The following is a 22009-nucleotide window of genomic DNA, read 5'->3' as shown; positions in this document are numbered from 1 at the left end:
ATACCTAAAACCAGTTTATTGCATTTGGGAATTGCACTAAAAAAATCTCAATGTCAACCAATATAATTCATTTAATTTGAAATCAAGTGAAAAATTGATTTAAATTATTTTATTAAAACAAATTAATGGCAATTCTTTTATAAAAAGTTGCCTCAAACAGTTGCCTGCTCTAGATAGTTGAATGCTCCAAAATAAATTCTAGACCAGGCCTGTACATGTAGCCTACCAAGTACCCTTGGTCAGAGCACAGACTTTTTTTTAAAAAAAGTAATAAAATCATCACCACTGCCTTGAAAGTCATGTTGCCTAGTGCCTCCATGGCTTACCATGACCACGAACTCCAACACTGTAGATGCTCCTCTACATCATTGATTAGCCCACCAGCATTCCTTTGCAGACCACAAAGATTTTTAATTTATCAGTGTGGGCCTTTCCCTTCTACAAGTTGTACAGACCTCTTCTAGATTTTCCTCTTGTCTTTCTGAGTTAACTCCTTGGTCTGTCATTGAGCAAGAATTGACTTTGTAGGGAAGCATATTATCATTTGATGTATATTTAACATATGTTCTGCCTTTATTTACTGATTATATAATATTTGTATGCAATCCACATGGCGAGGTTTGAGGCAACTTACAATATTTTTAAAATCATAAGATTAAAACATAAAAGCAGGGCTTTTTTTCTCATAGAATGCTCAGAATGGCATTCCGGCACCCTTTTTTGCACACACAAAAAAAGCTTTTGCACAAGCTATGCTACTCCCTCTATTGGCTTTCAAAAGCCTATTGGCTTTCAAAAGCCAATAGGAATTGCTGCTAAGCGTGCCAAAAGACCTGGCTGGCAAATGTTGCACCGGCAAGTTGTCTGCAGCGAAGGCGAGTTGGCAGGAACTTGGCCTACCTCCCTGCTGCCCAACTACACCATCTCAACTAGGTAAGTAAGAGAGGACAAGGAGTGGGAGGTGGGTTCTGCGGAGTCCATGTGAACTCCTTCCTTGTGCTCACCCATGTCAGGCAGGCTGGTGGCCTACCTAGTGCTGGACCTGTGCCACCATCGCCTTGCCCTGCATGCCTAAGTGGCCACCCTGCATCGCCTGGCCCACACCACCTCCGCCATCTGCCTTGTGCAGCCCCGCCATATAAAGTGGGTCCTGCTGCTCCCACAGCACCAGCCACACCGGCTCTGGCCCCGGGGGGCAGCCCGCCACCAATACCCCTCGCATCCGTGACCACAGCAGCACTGCCCCCCGCCCCCCCACCTCCTGCACCCACCAAGATAAGAGTTCCGGCACCATTTTTTTAGGAAAAAAAGCACTGAACTCAACTACTAAACATTACAGTGCACCTGTATTAGCTACACTGTTCAAGAAGGTACATTAATGAAACTGAAGAGACTGCTTTATCTTTTTTTAAAAAAACATGTAGGTATACTATTAAGTCCACTGAAACTGATTCACAAGCAGGGATGTAGAGAGTTGGCAAGTTTAACATTTTAATCTCCTTTTTAAAAGTAAAATAATATTTATTACTCTAGAGATAAAAATAAAAAAAAACTTTAGTACTGTTCTCCAGAGTTAGTTTTCTATGCAATAACAAATGCATTCCAGCCTTGAATGGGAAAAAAATGTTGTAGTTAACATTTGCCTGGAAATGACTCCATATAATGCAACCAATTCCAATGATGTTTTTTTAAAAAAACTGATTTAGGATGTCTAACATTTGTTCTTTCAGTGACTCCGTATTTTTGGACAGTAAACACTGTAAGGATATATTCTGAGACAAAAAGCAGATCTACCCTGTCTCCTTGGCTCATCACCAATACACTTATTCACCACTTCCTGAATGTCGAAATCCCACTCCCAATCTATTGCAAATACATCCAGTACCTGTATTTTCCAGCTTCAGTTCAACACTAATGTTTTCTACTGTTGCCTTTCAGAGTGAAAGGTCTCCAGCAGTTTGTTTTATTCCTGTAGCTGCTCTGGCTCCAACTGGCTGCAGGATCTTGCATACCCCTCTTCTTCCAAGGGCTGGTTGAACATAGCAATGAAAGAACAGGTATTCCCTATTGTTTTGATTATAGTAGCACCTGAATTACAATGATACTGTACAGAACCATCAAAGAAAAAACTAAATAAATAGGATATATGTTAGAGAAAGGAGATAAGGGTATAGGGTAGGGGTAGGCAACCTTGGCTCTTTTATGACTCATGGACTTCAACTCCAAGAATTCCTGAGCCAGCTTGCTGGCTCAGGAATTCTGGGAGTTGAAGTCCATGAGTCATAAAAGAGCCAAGGTTGCCTACCCCTGACCTAGGGAATCCTACCCGTCGCCACGCTTCAGTGGTCCTTTTCTGCAGGGAAAGGATGACTTGCTACAATGACGAAGTGAAAGAAACTGGAAAAGAAATAGAATTGTAGCAAAAAAAATGAAATACTCTGTATTAGGGTCTACACCAGGGGTAGGCAACCTTGGCTCTTTTATGACTCATGGACTTCAACTCCCAGAATTCCTGAGTCAGCATAGCTGACTCAGGAATTCTGGGAGTTGAAGTTCATGAGTCATAAAAGAGCCAAGGTTGCCTACCCCTGGTATAGGGGAAAGGGAAGACATTTATTTATGTGAACATTTGAGAAATCAAGGGTTCATTTGATTATGCAATCAAATTGGTGTTGACTCTTAGGAACCACATAGATGAATTTTTCTCCAGGACCCCCCCAAAAAAACAAGCACGCACCAGTATACCAGTCCATGCATGGCTGAGAAGGGCAAGAAGCAACATGACAATCTATCAAGTCTTGCATAATCTGCGGAGTACCAGGTCTATTGCTAGCCCATCACAACCCAGTCAGAAATTTCTGAAATTGGTTTAAGAAACAGATTGGAACAGATAGGAGCAACACAACTTAAACTACAATGTGGATTGCTCATTGATTAACAGGCTGACTGTTGGGTAAAATCTTAACCCTAAGAAATGTTATATGGCTCAGATAGCCTTTCCAAAAATTTTAAAACTATGCTTTTAAAAAATTGCTCATAGTTTTAACATTTCAGAAAGAGGAAAAAATAATGTGAATGAGAATAATTTTACTGAAATATATTGTATCATTTAGTATTATTTGGGGAGAGGGGGGAGTCAGCATAGTGTAATTGGTAAGGATTAGGAAACCAAGATCATTCATTGGTGGGTCCTGAGAGCTGGAGATCTTTTTCAAACAGTTCCTATCAGAAAGCTTCTATGAAGCATGTGCTTCTGCATAGCTTCTGTTTCGGAAGAAACAGAGAGCATATTGAGAATTTTCTGAAAGGGCTAAAGAGGAGGGCAAGTTTCCTTTTAGAAATCTGAGATGAGAGAGATCATATTGATATGTAATGTAACTTTATTTAGAAAAAATAAAAACACAATTGAAAAGACAGTATTTTATAGCTGTTGTATAAAGGACACCAACCCTAAAACTAAGAACTTAACTGTATGACAGGATGGTGCTATTTGCATAATACATTTAACGATAGAATAGATTCCATATGATAAAAAGCGTCTACAAAACAGACCTAGAACAAGATAGAGCAACAACCTCACCAAATTTTGCAGGCCCAACTGGCAAAAGAAAGCTCAACCGTATTAGTTGGAAACATGCAGAAGAGGCCTTCAACCTGCAGTGGATAGACAATGGCTAGAATGATGATGATGATGACATTTTACTAAATTATCCATCTTTTTTCTGGGTGTGGCAGCACACAATCACACTAATTGGTTCCAAACCAAATGTTTTGAGGAATACAGTTTTCACCTATTTCCTTCATGGGATCTTTGATATCCCAAGAATACTTGCACCAGAATTATTAACAAGGCTTCCTTACGCTACTAACATTTCTTCGTTTTATCTGGCACACAGCATTGGACTTGGCTTAGATCAGTGTTTTGATTGGATTTGATTGGATTTGATCAGTGCCACCCATCTCACCTCATGCTGGATGGGGAGCTCTGGAAGTTGAACTCCAGTTGTAAGTTTGTAAAACACTGACTTAGATGTTGCACCCACTCAGAATTTGGGGCTACCAGGATTCTCCCTGTAACGAGCTAATTTCTCCCTTCCAACCCATAACTGATTGGAAAGGGCTTAGAAGAACTAGCAAAGATAGTTTAACTCAAAGTATACTGTATCTTTTTTGAACTGGAACTGCTCCATTTCTGCCCCACTATTGACTAGCAAATTGTGCAAATCCAACCAATGACTCTCAAGAATAATAATTTAAAAAACCGCAGCCCCACTGGAATTGGGTTCCAAATCATAATGTATTTCCTTTTGTGTCAGCCAATTTTGTGAACCCAGACACAATTGAATCTTACTTGAGCACAATTTATGTTAGGCAAACTAAAGCCAAAGTAAATCATGAAATCATATGACCAGCCAATGAGGCCTGGAACAGTTCTTAATTTCCTGTTGATAAACTGAATAAAGGCTTGTGTTGTATGGTTTCATGCTACTAAAATTTAATTATTTTGAAACAAATTGCAGATCATACAACATTTTAGTTCCTTTGGTACTTTGGATTTTGAGCAGTTTTTCTAAGAAGACATGAGGATTTCAACATTTTTTTCATGTTGAGAAATGTTCTATTAAGTGTTGGATTTCAGTACATTCAACAATAACAGCATTAATGACACTCCAGCATTTGCTGGCTCAGGGAATCTTTGGCCACTTTAGAAAAGCTAATCACTTAATCTTACCCAACTATTAAGGCTGATGGATTGCATAGCACCCTGCATGAAACAGAGCACAGAGACAAGAAAATGCTGGGCATTTGGGGTTTTCATTCATCTTGAGATAAAAGTTGAAGAGTTTCCTGATGCTTTCCAGATGTGTTAGACTGCAATTCCCATCTTTCCCAGATTGAAGAAGGCCACTCTGATATATTATAATCCACAAAGATGTATACAAAATATGCATATAAGAATCTTTCACATTTTGCAACATATTCAATTCCTTAAATGATATTATCTTTTAAAGAAAAGGGAACTGATTTAGAAACATGAAAAATGAATTCCAAATATTCTAATAATTTTTCTAACGTTGTTCTATTTCAGCTTGTTTATCCTCATTTAGCCCATTACCAACATTTGGCAGAAAGAGGGTATTGATGAGATTATTAGCTAGCATTACAGCTAGCTATCATTAGCATACTGATAGGTCCATACACCAAAACTCTGAACAACCTACCTCAACAGTTGTATGCATAAGTATGTATGTGAAACAGTAGAGAAGATAAGGTAAGATGCTGTGAGACATGCATAGGTCAAAGAGTCCACCAGCATCACTTGCCAGGCATGTCAAAGAGGAGAGAAATAGCCCTTAGGTCCCCCATACTGCCAAAAAGCCTAGCTATATACCATGGTATGACACATTTCTAAGAGGCCCCCAAAATTGATCAGGATTGTATTTCCTCAAATTTTCAGCACAGATTATTTCAATATTATACCTTAGAAGATATCCTGAACTTTGTCTAAAATGGTGGTCCCACACCTTTTTTTGGTATGAGGGACCGGTTTCATGGAAAACAATTTTTCCATGGATGGCAGTGGGTGGCTTCGGTTTCACTTGTTCAACCACCATTCACCTCCAGCTGTGCAGCCTGGCTCCTAACCGGCCATAGACCAGTACCAGTCCATGGTCTGGGAGTTGAGGACCTCTGGTCTAAATACACCTAATAAACCTCTCTTCTCTTTGTCAAATCCTCACAATACATATCAAATCAGTACTTCCCTCTAGCATTAAATCCTGGGAAATAACTAGCAACTGACCTTCCATTAAAAAGCAAGATTCTTGGACTGAAGTCTCCACCTTCACTTCCACCCCCTTAGACTACAATCTGAAAGGAAGTGAGGTCCATCAAAAGCCTACCTCTTTCCCCAGCAATACTCAGACAGTAGTCTCTCACTGTACTTATACTTCCAAGTTTTAAATGACCAAAATTTTCTTTATCTCGGCTCATAACAAAATATAGTATTCAAAGTACACATCTTGTAATCCTCACTAATAAGTCAAAACCCCAATTTTCTTCAGCCTTATTCTAGCTTTCTTTCTTTGCCAACTCGCCTTCCATGTCCGTGCTTTTAAGTCATGAAATAGATCTCCCTGTATTATTATACATATTGTTTGAAGTAGAAAAGGCCATCCGGTTGCCATTTTTTTGGAAGGACTAACAAATTGTCTCTATTTTTCCATCTCGATGTAGTTGTCCTGAAATGTTTATCTTCCCTTCAGTCTATTCTTCTTCTTGATCCTCAGGTTTCTTCTGGTTTATATAGAAAGTCTTTTCCATTTTCCATGTTCTCAGTCTCTTTTCTGGGTTTTCCATTAACTGGGTTTATTGGTCAATTGAATCTTCTATCATAGTATTTAATTGTTCCACTTCTTCTATTACATTCTGTGTAGTTATTTTTTTAGTAGTAATCAAAGTTTTGGTTCGTATATCTAGGTTGACATGTTGTTCTTTTCTATAGCTTCTTATTTCATCAGTAGCTATAAGAATAGTTTCATAAATTGCTTTCAACATAAAGAGAATCTGTTCCTGATCTTCATCCATGTTCTCTTAGTAGAGTGTTAAAAGCTTTACAATTAGAAAATGAAAATAATTTTGTCACTGAGTATAGAACACAGCTGTCAAGGTTCCAGTCTTATCTATATATAGTCTGGGCTTCAAGCCAAGTCTCTTTTAGGCAATAACAAATTGTAATATCAGGTTTAGCCACAAGATGTCGACCATACCATTTAGGGTTTTTTTAAGTCTGAAATTTTTATAATCCTTTGTCCAATTTTACTTCTTTTTGTACTAAAAATAAGAATATTCTCGCCTGTTCTTTAGACCAAAATGAAACCTAAAGTGAAGTTAGATTAAAGAGGACCAAAATACATGTGGACAGAGAAGTAAGAAGTTGGAATTCTCTTGTAATATAATCTTCCTGTGGAAACATTTTAGCAGGTGGAGATGGCTCATGTAGACTAGGGATGAGGAACCTGTTGCCTTATAGATGTTGCTGAATTACAAATGGTAGCATTCCTCAATGTTGGCCATGCATACTATAGGTTCCCTGCTCCTGATGTAGTTCACAATTTTTGAACAGTTTTGGATATATGCTTCTTTGCTGACGCGGTGTATTCAGCAGTGTAATCCTCTTATGGAATTGGCATCATGCCCTTTTTACAGCTGCTTTTCTTCTGATAAATCCATGAAGGTTGCTGAAAGGTTCATGTCGCATACATACCATACATTATTCAAAAGTCACACTAGTGCTATATCAATGTTAAGTCGTGGGCTCTTAGGTGCAGGAATGACGACACGAGGCTGAGTACAGGATAACTCATACTTTATTCTTGCTGGAACTGTACTGAAACTTGGGCTGCAACCAGCCACAATATATAGTCTAGCCCCTAGGCGGCAGCCAATGTGTTTGAACCCACTCTTGCCGCCTGGGGCTAGCCAATTTCAGGACCGGAGACAGCCAGTCTGGATTGCTGGAGAGCCGTTGGCTGCTCCAGCAACGCATGTGGTGTATCACCACAAGCCCAGTGCATAACAATCAGCATACAAGGATTTAATGATTTCTCTGAGGACAAAGAATAAAAATGTTTTGCTCCAAATGTATTCAACAACTGTATTGCTGGAATGTTGGCCACAACACAACCCACACTCTATTCATAATATTTACATCAATTGCAAATCTTCTAATCTCTTCTATTGGTGCCAAATACATGGTATGTTATGAAAGTATGTGGACAGATTGCAGTTGCTTTTCATGTCAGCTATTAACTGGTCTGCATCAGCTATCTCATGATAATAATATGCTTTTCCATATTATATATTTACAGAACAGTCTGCACAAAACATTTTGAATAAGTACTTTTTATTAAATGCTGCAAAAACCCTACCTGTTTATGAACAGTCTCTGCCAGTCCTACCAATGGTGAATGAGGGGGGGGGGGGAGGGAGAGGGAGAGAAAGAGAAAAAAAAAAGAGAGAGAGAGAGATCGTAAGGGCAATACTAATGCAGGTAGTCTAATATGCTTCATAATAAATTAACTATTTCATAGCACTCATTTTGCTGATTTGTCTATGTTACCTTGCTTCTACTGTATATGTTTTTGTTATTTGCTAAAGAACCCACCATAGATTAAGACTAAATATTGGAATAGTGCATATATTTAACAAGTGTAAAAACTCCTGTGTGTTTTGAGATAGCCCTCTTTGAAGAAAAAATCCTAGCCCAACTCCTTTATGGGACGGTAGTTGTCCTCCCTCCAGCTTCATGTTTCACCCCCCTGGAGAGGATATAAACAAATTTATCAGAGTGGCTCTGTAGATACCTTGCAGTGTCTCAAACTCACATATCAACTAGAGACAAGTATGATAAAAGTGGAGTCAAAATATGGCTAACTTCTATGAACCTTTGATTAAAGCTTAACTTCTTGAAATGGACACTTAATATTAGAACCATCATTAAAAAGATATGACAAAGAATATTCTTCCTGTGTCAACTCAGGAAGTTTAGACAGCCCCAACAGCTATTGACACAGTTTTACTGAGGAATTATTGAGTCTGTCATTTTTACTTCTGTAACTGACTGGTAAGAAACAGAACAGGTACAGACCCCAACAGATAGTTAAGACTGCAGAAAGAGCAATTACAGCCAGCCTGTTTTCCATAGCAGACCTGTATATTGCAAAAGTCAAAGGAGTGCTGAGAAGATATCTAAGGACTCCTCACAACCTGGACATAAACTGTTTCAACTCCTCGCCTTGAGACAGCACTATAGGGCATTGCAGGACAAAACAACTAGACACAGGGACAGTTTTTTTCCCTTGTGCCATCACTCTGCTGAACACCTAATTTCTCAGTGCTGTCATACTACCCATATAGTATGGCTGTAGCTTTATTATTTATCCTTCTATTATCTTCTTTACTCCCCCCTTTTATTGGTATTAATAGAAGTGTTATTCTTCATTGCTGCTTTCATGGACACATCTGAACCAGATTCATACTACCTCTGTTTAGTAAATATCGTAGCTGCCCAGATTTTACCTATGCCCAGATGCTGCTTGTAAATGAAGTACTATTTGTTACAGCGCATGTAGCTACATTTTGTGCAGCAGCATGGAAGATCCATCGCACCCTGATGAACCAATCTTCCACAATGCATTCTTTGTAACTATAATTCATTTAAATTTTATATATTATAACTTTGTTGATACTAATAGTTTTAGATATTAATTTTACAAGTTATAGTATTTAATATATTAGTTTTTACATTATGATTTAATATAGGCTGCATCCTGGACTTCACTTATAGATGTTAATTGGGTTGTTTTACAAATGTATTTTAACTCCTATCTTAAACTTTGTTTTGTTGATCACCTATACTGGTCTATGACAATAAACTGAGTTGAACTGAAGGAAAGAATTCAAATTGCAGTGGATAGAAGTGGGCTGCAAATATATTAACCTAATCACTAATGACTGGTGCCAGCTTTGGTACTGTAACCATTTCTTTTACACTAATAAACATACTACATCAGCATGGTATATTATGTAAATGAATGTGTCCCTGGGTGGCTTATGCAATCTTAAAGATGGGGATGATTAATCTCATTGTTTGATTTGGAATGTGAAACAAACAACATTATATCTCTTTGGTCATACCTATCTGGATACTTTCAAGAATTAATGCATTTAATTTCAGGGGGCTGCCTTTTAATACCATATTGATGTAAACACTGTAAACATTGGATGTTCCCGCTCTGACAACTGATGAAAATCATAGCCATTTTCGCTTTGCTTTTAACATGCTTTTTCTTCTATTTAGAGATCATGTGCGGAAGGGGGGTTCAGATGAATGCTGGAGCTCAGCTAGCCATAATAATAATAACGCTGCTTTGTGGAAACTCAAGGACGAACTGATAATGTTTTGGGGGGCTGAGGAGCTGAAGAGAAAACAGGCGTTTCAGGCTAATTGGAGAATGTGATTTATGACAGCTTATTGGGGGTGGGAACTGGAATTTGTTATCTAGTTTGGGGGTTTAACTATGTAGTGCCGATACTTTGTTTCCTGAATAAAATGTTCTTTGAGGAAGAATTCTTGCCTTGAAGTTCTTTTGATAGGTTTCATCTATCGGAACCATGACAATTGAAAGCTAAGGGCAATTAATCATGGAAACATTTAAGGTTGTGGCAATAATCACTAACATACTGTAATGCCTGGAAAAAGTTGTAAAAATCAATATCTATTAGTATTGGTATATAATAAGATCAGAAAGTTTTCAGGACAGTCAAAACAATAATAAAAATCTAGGATGCCTAAAACTTCAGGGATCAGACAAAACAGTTGCTAGGAGTCAATACTGATTCAAAGGCACAGCAACAAAACCAGACCATTTGATCTGAGATCATCAGTCCTGTGAGATTTTGACTTTCTTTCCCAACTCCAAATCCTTGCACAATCTCATGTAAGAACCCTGAAGGAACACTGAGTACTTGTGTGGAAATTTGCTTATCTTCTGAGATTTCACCTAATATTACACTTAAAAAAATACACTTAAAATTTAGAGACTGTCCTAGATATTTTAGAGCATCATGAAGATATTGTGCTGTTGACTCCTTTATTTCATTAATAAATATTCTAAAATACAACACAAAGTATTTTATTAGATATATTAAATTCTAAATAAGTGTGTACAAATATGCACCTTCATACAAATAGCACATAAAAAAACTCATGAACAAACCATATTGTTTATTTCATAAGAAAACCTGCGTCCCTTCTCTGCCCAACCACCATTACATCAGCATTGTGCTAATTAACAGATACTAGAAATCACTGGCTACAAAAGAATGAAGCAAGAGGTGGAATAATATACAGTTAAGAAGCAACAATACATTTCAAAGAGCTACAAAATCCAGGCTCCAGGCTCCAGGCCCTGGGAATGTAATGTTTTCACTCTCCTCTCCTCTGCCCAAAGAACCGTTTGTAGGCAGCAACATAGCCATGGCGCATAGCATAACGTTCACAGGGACTATAATCTTCACATTCCTCCCGTTGGAGTTCCTGGGTAGTCTTCCTACGTTCCCGGATCCTGTCCACAGAAGCAGGAGAAGATGATGAAAGAGCAGATTGGGGACAGAGTGGAGGGAAATTGCCTGTGAATCTTTGGCAAGCAATTAAGTACTGACTTACCCTACTTTTCTTCCTGTGCCATGCATATTTTAAATGATCTCCAGTTTTATTGACATATTTTACCATAGAAAACATTTTAATAATCTTTTCAGGATTCTAAAACAGGGCAGATGTTTCCCAAAGTAACAGCTAAAATCTCTGTGAGTAGAATCTACCCATTAAAAACAAACTTGTGAATTGGCTTCAGAGCAACTAAATGTTGAAGCCATGAGCCACACCTAGGTAGCCAACAGCCAGAGAAGCTGGATATTCAACAATATCTGGAAGGTATCAAATTTCCCATGTCTAAATTAGAATAGGGTGGGCAGTCACAGCCAATAAGTTATATCAAAGACAGTCTGTGTATTTTCTGGAACTCTCAGAAACTAAGTTGTCAACATTTGACAGAAAACCAGAGAAGAAGGTATCTGTGGGAACTATCTTTCCCAATTGTATATCATGACCACAGTGTTGATGTCCATCAAACCAAAATAAAATAAATAAAATAAAATAGTGTTGATCTCCATTCAAACTAAAATAAAATAAAAACGCATAGCCTCTAACCAGCAATTGGCTGCCTAGCATGGTCCTACAGGTTTTATATCACTCTAATACTGGCTGGATGATGCTGTTAAGAAGAGGCAAGTCACTAATGAAGAAATGGCACTAGAAAAAGAATAAAGGATAAGAGAGCTAAATGCAATGATGAGAATAGGATTATTGGGAAATTGCAGAACTGATTGACTATGCCAACCTGTGACTCCCGAACATTGTACAGTGTGGCTGTTGTACTTTGGCTCCTAGTGGTTCTCAGCTATGCACAGGATACATGTGTATCAACAGTAAACATTTCTGGATATTTTCTTCCCATGACTTGTTCCAAATGAAAGTCAGCATTCTTTGAGGAAAAGAGGTTTTTTCCCTCAAAGCAAGTCTTATTAAGCAAGACTCACATAATCTGAGTTCAGTTCCCATAATTGATTTGGATGATAAAAGCTGGGAGCCAGCATCAAGACACCAGGATGATGAATTTTCCCATTTGTTCTGAATGATCCTGAATTTTAGTGAAGCATACCTTTCGTGCCAATAAAGGTTTCTCCTGTTGTCTGGTGGGGGTCTCATAAAGATGTTGGCATACCTTCTATTAAGGAAAGGACCTGGTGGGAAAGAGATAAGTAGTTAATACTTGCTGATATATATCATAATCAGAATATATGAATCAAAAGATAACAGCTCTGTGTACCACCACCCCATCCACGCTGTACTCATTTTCTTTTGACATTGCCTTTCACGTATGAGATATTTTTTTTTTATTTTAATTCCATTTATATCCCGCCCTTCTCCGAAGACTCAGGGCGGCTTACAAGCTTAGCAGTAGCCTTCATTCTATGTGTATGCCTGCTTATTAGGGCTTTCACACACACACCCAAGCAGCATTATTACAAAGTCAGCTTAATTTCCCCCAACAATCTGGGTCCTCATTTTACCTACCTCGGAAGGATGGAAGGCTGAGTCAACCTTGAGCCTGGTGGGACTCGAACCTGCACTAATTGCAGGCAGCTGGTGTTACTTAAGGAGGCATTAGCCCACTGCTCCACCAAGGCTCATAGATAGAGATAGCCACACCTATCATTGTCTTCTGTTTAGTGCAGGCCTTCTGTTATTAATAAAAACAAATGGCTTCTCTGTTGCATGATTTTCCATGGAAGTTTCCAACTCATTCACCCCGCCTACACAAAATATTTGAGGGTGGATTGTTTATTTTAGTGCAAATCCTGTACATAAGAATGCAAGAGTCCAGATGAATGAAAGCAAAGATCTATCTAGTCCAACTTTCTGATGCTTTGGGAAGCCAACAAGCGGAACACAAGAACAAGAAACCTTTCAGGTTTTTGACCCTGCATTTGAGCAAAATATAGAGTTGAGATAAACTTTTCACTTAATATTTCCCATGCCCTAAATTTTATTCTTCAAGTTTCATCCTTTCCTTTTGTTGTCAGTATGTGTGTAAGGTTTATGTAAAGTTCTTATGTTCTGATTTTCTAGTAACTTGCTATCTCCAGAACATGAAGCACAATTATTTATTTATTTTTCTTATTTCTTAACTTTCCATCTCCCCTGGATTATTTTTCTCATTTACTTCTCCAATGTTTTGAAATAGTTCCAGTATTTAAGGCATTTCAGTAACAATCAGATTTAAGGCATTTCAGTAACAATCAGATCTCTCTCCAGTTGAGAGAGATCAGCAGTCATTAATCTTTCATGACAATATTCTATGATCACCTTGATGGTAAGATTCTGAATGAGAATATTGACAAATAAGTTACTTTGGGATCTAAACTGACTTTGCTACCATTTATTGTATTACATGGCAAGGTTCTTTATTTAAAAGAAAAAGAAAAGCAGGAAGAAGCCAGATGCAAAAGAGGCCAGATATTTTAATAGACTTGTGTTGTGTGTAGATAACTCTTTAGGACTGAGAAGAAAAATATGTCTTCATTTTCCTTTCATCTTCAGTAGCCCTTCCTCATTGCCTAAAGGAGAAATTGGGAATAATGGAACTTATTCTCTATTTTCACCTCTCATTCTTAACTGTGCCCTATTATTTGTGCAGAAAAAGGTAGAGAATGATTGCTTTTTACTTCCCTTGGCACAGAAAAATCCAGTTTTCTGCTTAAAGAAGGGGACAGTGGAGAACAAAAAAGTATTTGGGGGAAGAAGACCACCCCTTGATATAATCCATAATATTAACTTGTTCCAAGGAGGTGCCTGGGAGACAAACGGAATATTAAACTGGCAAAATCCCCAAGGACATCCTAAAGATTGGTATGTAATTTTAAAAACTGAAAATAAGTTTTATGTTGCTGTAAAAGTAGCTTCCTTTGGACTGATTATGGATAAAAATGAATTTTGGATCTAAACGGGTTTACAAGAGTTTTTTCAACAAAGATCTCTTTTCAGTATCTTTTGACAAAGTTGCTTGTAAAAATACATTACACATTGAATATCTGTGTTATAGGATTAAAATGTCTCCATTTTTAAAATATTCTCCCTGTTTGTAATTCTTCCAATGAGCCTACCATTCCCCCCCATCTCCTGTTGGTTAAGAATTGAAAAATCCAATCTTTAAAATGCTTCATTGAAATTAAGTTCACTGGATACAGTCCTGGGAGGCCTTTCTATAGGCATAGATAAGCAGGGCTTCCTGCAGTGTTTTCCCACTGTGGATGACGTGTCAGACTTGGCTTTCACTCTGGAAAAATTATTTATTTTATTTCTTGCCACTCTTTCTATGACAGATGCTATTCTTAGCTTGTTTTCTAATAAACGGTTAATGATGTTAACTTGCAATCACTTGGCTCCCTGAGAGTATCACAAGCTTGGATGATAAGAGAACAAATGGGAAAAGAAAGCATGGGGGAATCTGAGTGGGCTGTTTGGATAGACTGAAGCCATGGGGAAAGGATATGGTTGTGTTCCTTCAACTGGCTGGAAAAAACACCCTGGTTTACTTTTTAAGTGACAATAAGAGATCACTTCAGATTCCCTGCCAAAACCAAACATTTCAGGAACCACTAAGTCAGGTAACATATACCACAATTTCTTACTTGTAAATTCGTGTGATTCGATGCTCTCATGAGACTCTATAAGAAAATAAAGTGAAAGTGGCTTATTCAATTACAATACTATAAGAATGCAAACATTTAAACCAGGTCAAAAATTTATTTAGTTCCAAAATCTGTTTCTAAAGATGTCTAATTAAGATATCCTCTCGGGTTAGTTGATACATAAGTTTCATTCTCAGCTTTGGGCACTTAATAGATTCAGCCACTTGTAGAATCAACTGTTATTTTTTAAATCTATTTGTATTAGTGGATGTTGTAATAACATAAATATAGGTATAATTAATTTATCAATCAAATGGATTGATGAATAGTACTATATAGTGTAATTGTGACATGATATTGGAGCTATAAGAATATGTGAATTTGGGTGATAATTAAGGTGTATTAGCATAATATATAGTCCACCAAAAAACAAACTCATGCTTTAGTTTATCTACTGAAGCGAACAATGCCTAAAAGCATAGTTCTTATTTTGTGATTTCTAAATATATACAAGTACATTAAAATATTACAGTACCTTTATTCAGACAGTTCAAAATGGAAAAACCATTCATCTATTACATTATTTTTATAAAATGCACCATAATTCTAAAAATAAATATACTATGATAACACAAACCAAATACTATTATTTTCACAATTAGGCAATTTTATAAAATCTTGTCCAACTTTAATAAAACATTAAGACATTGTAGACATGAAAGACACCAAAAAAGCTAATGTAGCCCAAACTGAAATCAATCATATCTAATTATTACAGCTTGACCATTTTTACAGAATTTTATGTATCATGTTTCATATCAGGCTAGATTGCGTCATTCTTGTGCCACAAGAAGAATGGGTAAAGGGAGACCCTGCTACATTAACAACAAAAGGTCAACAGGGCAAAAATTATTTTAGCAAGACAAATATAAACCATTTGAAAAAACATGTGTTTCTTTAGACGCTGCAGGTAAATGGAGCTAAGAACCAAAATATTACATTGTATAATGAAAATCTATGCATTTATCCATCTAAATATCAAAAATTATCTATCTACCTATTTAATTGATATCTGTTGAATATTCTGGCCATCTCTAAAACTTCAGAAGGAAACATTTGGAATATCTCTGCAGGATAGGTTTTTCTTCCAACACTGGATTATCAGAATATGCTTATCAAGTTCTCCAAATTGACTCTAAGACTCTTTTCATCACAGCTAAAATTCAGCTAAACAACAAAAAAAAACTTACACATTTTCTGCAAATTGCATTTTACAATTTTCCAAGCATACAGTTTATTTATAAATTAACTTAGCTGAAAACACAGATGGAATTACTAGGGATTAAGGACAGAAAGGGATGATTGTATTAAATGGACAAACAGCTCCAACTGAGAACGGGACAGGAAGTATCTAGCCTGAAGTACTGGGAAAAGGGCACTAAGGAAGAAAAATATAATACAGGGATAAGTAGCAGTGAAGGGAGAATAAAATTAGATGAGACTGTGTGCAGAACATCAACTTTCTATGATAGACTATTGCCACCCCAACCCCCAATAATAACTATTAGGAGACAACACTTACCATAGCAGAAAGCTGTCGCCATGAGAACAGCCAGAAGTGCAAGGATGATGAGGGTCCGCATTTTTACGTCTATCTCTTGCTTTTTGCTCCTGCCTTACCCTCTGTTTGTGTGGAATCTGGCCCCAAACTCCAAGCAACCTGAAAAATTTTGCAATTAAATATATATATTTAAAAGCAGCAGTAGGAAAACAAGAGTCAGCTGAATGGTGTGCCTGACACTAGGTGTCTCAAAAGCTGTTATAAAATATCCTCCTAGAGGGTTTAATCAGCCTCTGGTGGGAGTGGGCTTTTTTGTTTCCCTCCCTTTCTGTAGAGGGAGGGCTTCACATTTCAAATGAAGGTGAGATACTAACTCTGCATGTTCAAAAATGCTGGATATGGGGTAGAATTCCAGAGTTTAACTCAGGCCAATGGGGGGGGGGGGCAGGATTAGGCTTCTCCAAAAGAGAATGCTTAATTTTCTGAGTCAGAAGGGCACAGTTGAAGGCTCCAAGGCCTTGTCTCTCCCCTGAAAACCTAGAAAGCAGTCCACAGAGGAAATCCCTCCCCACAAGATTGCTACAGAAGCTGAATATTATTAAATACATGACTGAAGAATAACCATATAACTTAATACATTAGATGAAATCAAATCAAGTTTATATTTTTGTCCAAGTTTATATGTTTGCCCTGCTCCCACTTAGCACTTTTGGAGTCCTTCCCTCAACAAGTCACTAAAATGCCAGACAAAGCCCAACATCAAGAAACTATTGTGGACTATTGATTTTCCTGTCCTTACCATATTCCATCAATAACAATAGTTGACCCCCTCCAGAAGTGTTGGATTGCAGTTCCCCAAATCCCAAGGAACATATTTCCATAACATTCATTCTCTCAAAATTAACAAGGCTTATGATATCATCTTGGAAAATTCAGTGTTACTTTCAACTGTTACTTTTCTTCGTACTTTTCTAGAACTCATTTACCTAGTAACACAATCACGTTGGGTTTGGGATATGCCCAAGAAGGCAAATGAAGCCCTTTTTAATATTATAGGGCTTATGCAACATGGGCTCTGGATTTGGCACAACAAAAACATTGATGAACCCCAAAAACTGATTAAGAGTAGGTTCGATTGACTTATTGAGGCAGATTGGAAGACACATCCATTATTGCCCCACCCCTTTTATTTTTATATAATTACAATTAAATTTCTGGTTGTCCACAAAGTGAATCTTAAAATTCCAATGTCTTCCACTTTACAATATTATCTAAACACAAAGTTGATAAGCTTATATCTTCTCCACAGAACTACTGGCAATGTGGAGGCCAAGAGAAAATTCCCCTCCCTCAAGGAAAATTAGTTCCTAAGAAAATGTTTTACTATAATGTTCTGTCTAATAGATTTGTTTTATGTTCTGATGGTATTTGTCTGTATCTCTCTCTCTCTCTCTCTCTCTCTCTCTCTCTGTGTGTGTGTGTGTGTGTGTGTGTGTGTGTGTGTGTGTGTTTCTCTCTGTGTGTGTCTGTGTGTGTGTAGAGTCAGTCAAGGATGTGACTTTCCATTTTAGTCAGCCCAAACACAGTTTTACTATATTTTGGAGAGCCAATCTAAATACCACAAAAGCAACAATAACTATTGCTCATATAATATATTCAAAATACAAGTGTAAGGAGGCGATCTTCTTTTGGTAACAAAGAAGGTTCACTTAAGGGCACAAAATCCTTTCTGCTTTTTGTTTGCTGGCTAAAACGCAAACATTTATCTTAGCTTCTTTCCCATCCTAAAAAATATTCCACAGGAGCAAAGCCATCCCAGGTCCAGGGCTCCATACCTTAGAGGCAGGTTCAGTGTACTATTCCGAAGTCCTACTCTGTACACTCTCTGTAGCAATAAAGCTTTTCTCTACTATGCAATGAAACTAATAATTAAAGAAACAAAAGAAAAGTAATGGAAGATTTTTAAAAAGTGGCAAGAGAAACAGAATTGGAAATATGGGGAAGAAAGGCATTGGGAAGTGTGCAGTGCTGAAAGTATGTCTATATAGAAGTAAACAAACTGCTAGGGAAGATGTGGATTATGCTTCAGAGGGAAGGATTTAGCATCAGAGATCTTGGTTAGGCAGAATTACTATGTAACCCATAGAATCTCTTTCTTTGGTTATCATGTCATCGTGATTTGTGAACTAGGATCTCTGACTGGTTCCCTTTTTAAAAACCAGAGAAAAACATCAAGGTTTGTTCTTGCAATCAAAGACCTGGTATATTTCAAAGAAAGAAATCAGAATTCCAGTCTGCACTATATAGTAAATAAATTATGCAAGGAACACTGTGATTTCTTTAACTGCTATCTTTGGCAGAAGTCAGTGGCTTGCCATGCTGTACTATAAAAATGTGACCAATTATGAGTCATATAGATTTCTACAATAAGCACAATCAAACAGTGTTTAATTATTTGCTAAATCTTGATTCTTGACATCAATTCACAATTTTTCCAAAAATCATAGTTTCTCAATCCCTTGCCTAACCAAAATTTAAATGATTTTGTAGACAGTGACATGGTATAGCAGAACTATCACAAGGGCAATTTCCATATAAAGTGAATATGGCATCATCATGTCTCCATCATATTAATAGTGAATTTCCAACCAGGTTTCAGTCATTTGTTGTACTTCTACCCATTTCTATTTCTGGTTTCCTATTTGTGAGAAGTTTCACATCATCTTGGTTCTTGCAACCCTCTTCCAACAAGGATCATCTGCTGTAGCATTTTGCCAAGCCACTATTATTTCACAGCTCTTTAAAAATGCAATAAAAGGAACTTAACAGCTACTTCCCCATAATCATTATTGTGGATAGTGAGGTATATAACATAAAATAAACTCATGAATGGAGCTGGACTCGGCATTCCTTGCCCAGAGTTTGTTACGAGTAACGCAGCCTAGAAGAGCTGTAAAATAAAAGAACAAGGAAATAAAACAACAGACCAATTTTGCCTTGACTATCTAGAAAGTATTCTCAGAATTTTCAAAGTTAGTGGCAATGAAGGCTTTCAAACTGTGTGTGAATAAAAATGTATGTGTTCATATATCCAGAATATAACCTATCCATATGCAATGTTTTTCCCCAAATTACCTTCTTTCAAGGCCATATTCCCCCTTGAAATGAATAGGGATGTGTATGAAGAAAGGTGTACAGAATTCCAGTACATAACTTTCAAAATTCCTGGTAAATAAGAATGGAAGAATATTTCTTACCTTTCCCCATAATCCCCAAACTACTAAATATTTCAAATTGCTTATAAAATCACACTGAGACCAGCAATCTCTTGCTTGCTTGTTGAGCAACTCAGACAGCCAACCAGAGCAATCAAGGTAGCCATTAGCCCATGACACCCTACAGTCCTCCAAGTTTCTGCAGCCGGTTTCCCTTCCACTCCTTCTGCATCTCCAAGATTAAAACAGCAAAAATGTCCTTTAAAATATTAACTTGCCTTGGTAAGGACTTCTTTATATTCCACATTACCTATACGGATTTTTATGAGTTGACTGTGTATCACAACTAACCTGGCATCTATGTGGGTCTCTCCTGACCTCCTGCTGAGAAGGACTGTAATGGGTGGGTGGGAGCAGTCCAGAGGCAAACAATGCTATTGGAAGAGTTTTGAATGGGAGAGAACAAGGAGGCTCAGAGAAGTTTCAGAAGCCACAGAGTGGTGGAGAGTTCTTTGCAAACAGGAGAGTTATTCAGATCTTTGCTTTCAGAGGAAGTTATCAAGACATGCTTGGAGAGAAAATAGGCTCACCACACCACCATCTGTGATTTATCTGAACTTTTCTTCCTCTCAGATTGTCCGTCCACCCATCCATCCATCATCGTGCTTATTGTGAAATGTATAGAAATATGCATGGGCTTTTAAACACCATATTTTTATTTTAAGCATGTTTCTCACAGCATGCCTAATACTTCCCAAAGCAAATAATGTAAAGTTTAGTAAATCAGGATAAATTTTCAGAGAAAAATCTGTTTTGATCCACATGAGCTTGTATCATCATTTTCATTAACTTCGATAAGCAATGCTTTGGAGTTGTTATTGGTTCTGGTTTACAATTATTATTTACAAAATTCTTTGCCAAAATGATGCTATATTCAAGTTTCATTTATAATTAATGGAAATATATCTTAATAGTGTTCATTAAAATTACCTGACTAATTATAGGCAGCTTACTATTTTTTTTAAAATGAGATGTTAAAGATGATTTGGGAAATATGAAATATTTTATTGAAATATTTTAATAAATCAAATATTTTAATGAATATTAATCAAATATTTTAATGAAAATTAAACTATGTTCTTTTAAAAAAATGAAGAAGCCTTAATTTTTATGTGCTAATATTAAATCATTTTTCATTTTAAGCAACTTATAACACTTACCTTCCTTACTGCTGAATTACACTTCTCATCCAACCTACTCAACATGCTTCAAATTTTAAAGTATCCTGGGAGTTGTAGTTCAGCTACAGTATTAGAGTCACAGCTTCCTTATCCTAATTCTAAGCAATATATCATTCAATTCTGAGGCTCAAATAAAACCTAGGAAATTTTATTTGAAAATGAAAAGTTGTGCTATCATAGATATCATTTGCACATTTAAAACATTCAGATCCACTCTCATTTCATCATTTTCTCTCCTGTTACAATTATAAACCAATATTTCTAGTATTACTTCTAGCAAACCTACTTGTACTAACAACCCTGCATTTTATTACAGCAAAAGGGAGTCCTTTGGAATTCATCCTGTTGAAATTATTCAAAATCACAATATTGTAATATAGAGACCTTCTTCTTTCTTTTTTGCTATTTCATTTGCAATTAACTGGTGCACAGATGTTAATTAGGCTCTGCATACTCACTGTAATATAACGGTCTGTGCTGCTTCTGTTATATGGGACTTTTTCTGATGTGGCAAGTTCTCTTCTCCCAATGTTCCTACACTCTACACTGCTAAAGTGGAGACCTTTTTATTTATGATAAGTGACCCCTCCCTCCCTTTCTCCATGCAGACTGCCACCCTCTTTTCTGAATATTTCCATCCCTCACTCAGGAAATCAGAAACCTCAGGAAATGAAACCAGGAGAGTGAGGGGGTGGGACAACAAATGCTAGTTGCGCATGGAAATCAAAGCCACACCTTGGGGGCAGTGTGGCTGCATCTAAACTACACAGGGACCTTGACTAGAGATCTTGAAAGCAAACCACACTTTTATACAGGGATTCGCTGATGACTGTCTACTCCTTCTAACCTTCAGTAATCATGCTCTGAAGCATAGTAGCCCTCCAAATACAGTTAACTTGAGTTCTTGAGACGGAGAAAAAAATAGGAGTGGAAAAACGTCTGAGTTTCTGTTTTTCCCAATCCGATTTCTCATCTAAAAAGAGATGTTCAGGATGGAATTAGAAAATATGGAACCACGTATTTGAACTGAGTGGGAGTTTGGCATCCGTAGGAAGCAACTTTTAAATTAGTTGCAGACGAAGGAATGTTTAAAGAAATCCAATACGCATGTAATGACAAAATTAACAATCTATGCCATTTGGACAAGCATAACAAATGGAACAATTGAACTCCTC

The 22009-nt window shown here is 37.1% G+C and overlaps 1 protein-coding gene and 1 long non-coding RNA gene across 2 annotated transcripts; one reads left to right on the top strand and one right to left on the bottom strand.

The window, feature by feature from the left end:
* Positions 1 to 2099: 2099 nt before the first annotated feature.
* Positions 2100 to 2714, top strand: LOC310642840. Its single transcript, XR_014492970.1, has 2 exons — positions 2100 to 2181; positions 2605 to 2714. It is a non-coding gene; the product is annotated as an uncharacterized lncRNA (long non-coding RNA).
* Positions 2715 to 10649: 7935 nt separating this feature from the next.
* On the bottom strand, positions 10650 to 21387 carry MGP (matrix Gla protein). Its single transcript, XM_083366649.1, has 5 exons — positions 21293 to 21387; positions 16400 to 16537; positions 14818 to 14853; positions 12285 to 12366; positions 10650 to 11129 (listed from the first exon to the last, which is right to left on the bottom strand). The coding sequence occupies exons 2-5, from the start codon at positions 16458 to 16460 to the stop codon at positions 10991 to 10993; spliced, it is 318 nt and encodes a 105-aa protein (XP_083222775.1). The 5' UTR covers positions 16461 to 16537; positions 21293 to 21387; the 3' UTR covers positions 10650 to 10990.
* Positions 21388 to 22009: the final 622 nt, after the last annotated feature.

Source organism: Vipera ursinii (genome assembly GCF_947247035.1).
Source record: "Vipera ursinii genome assembly, chromosome: 6".
NCBI lineage: Eukaryota > Metazoa > Chordata > Lepidosauria > Squamata > Viperidae > Vipera > Vipera ursinii.
This window is presented reverse-complemented; position numbering and strand designations above follow the sequence as displayed.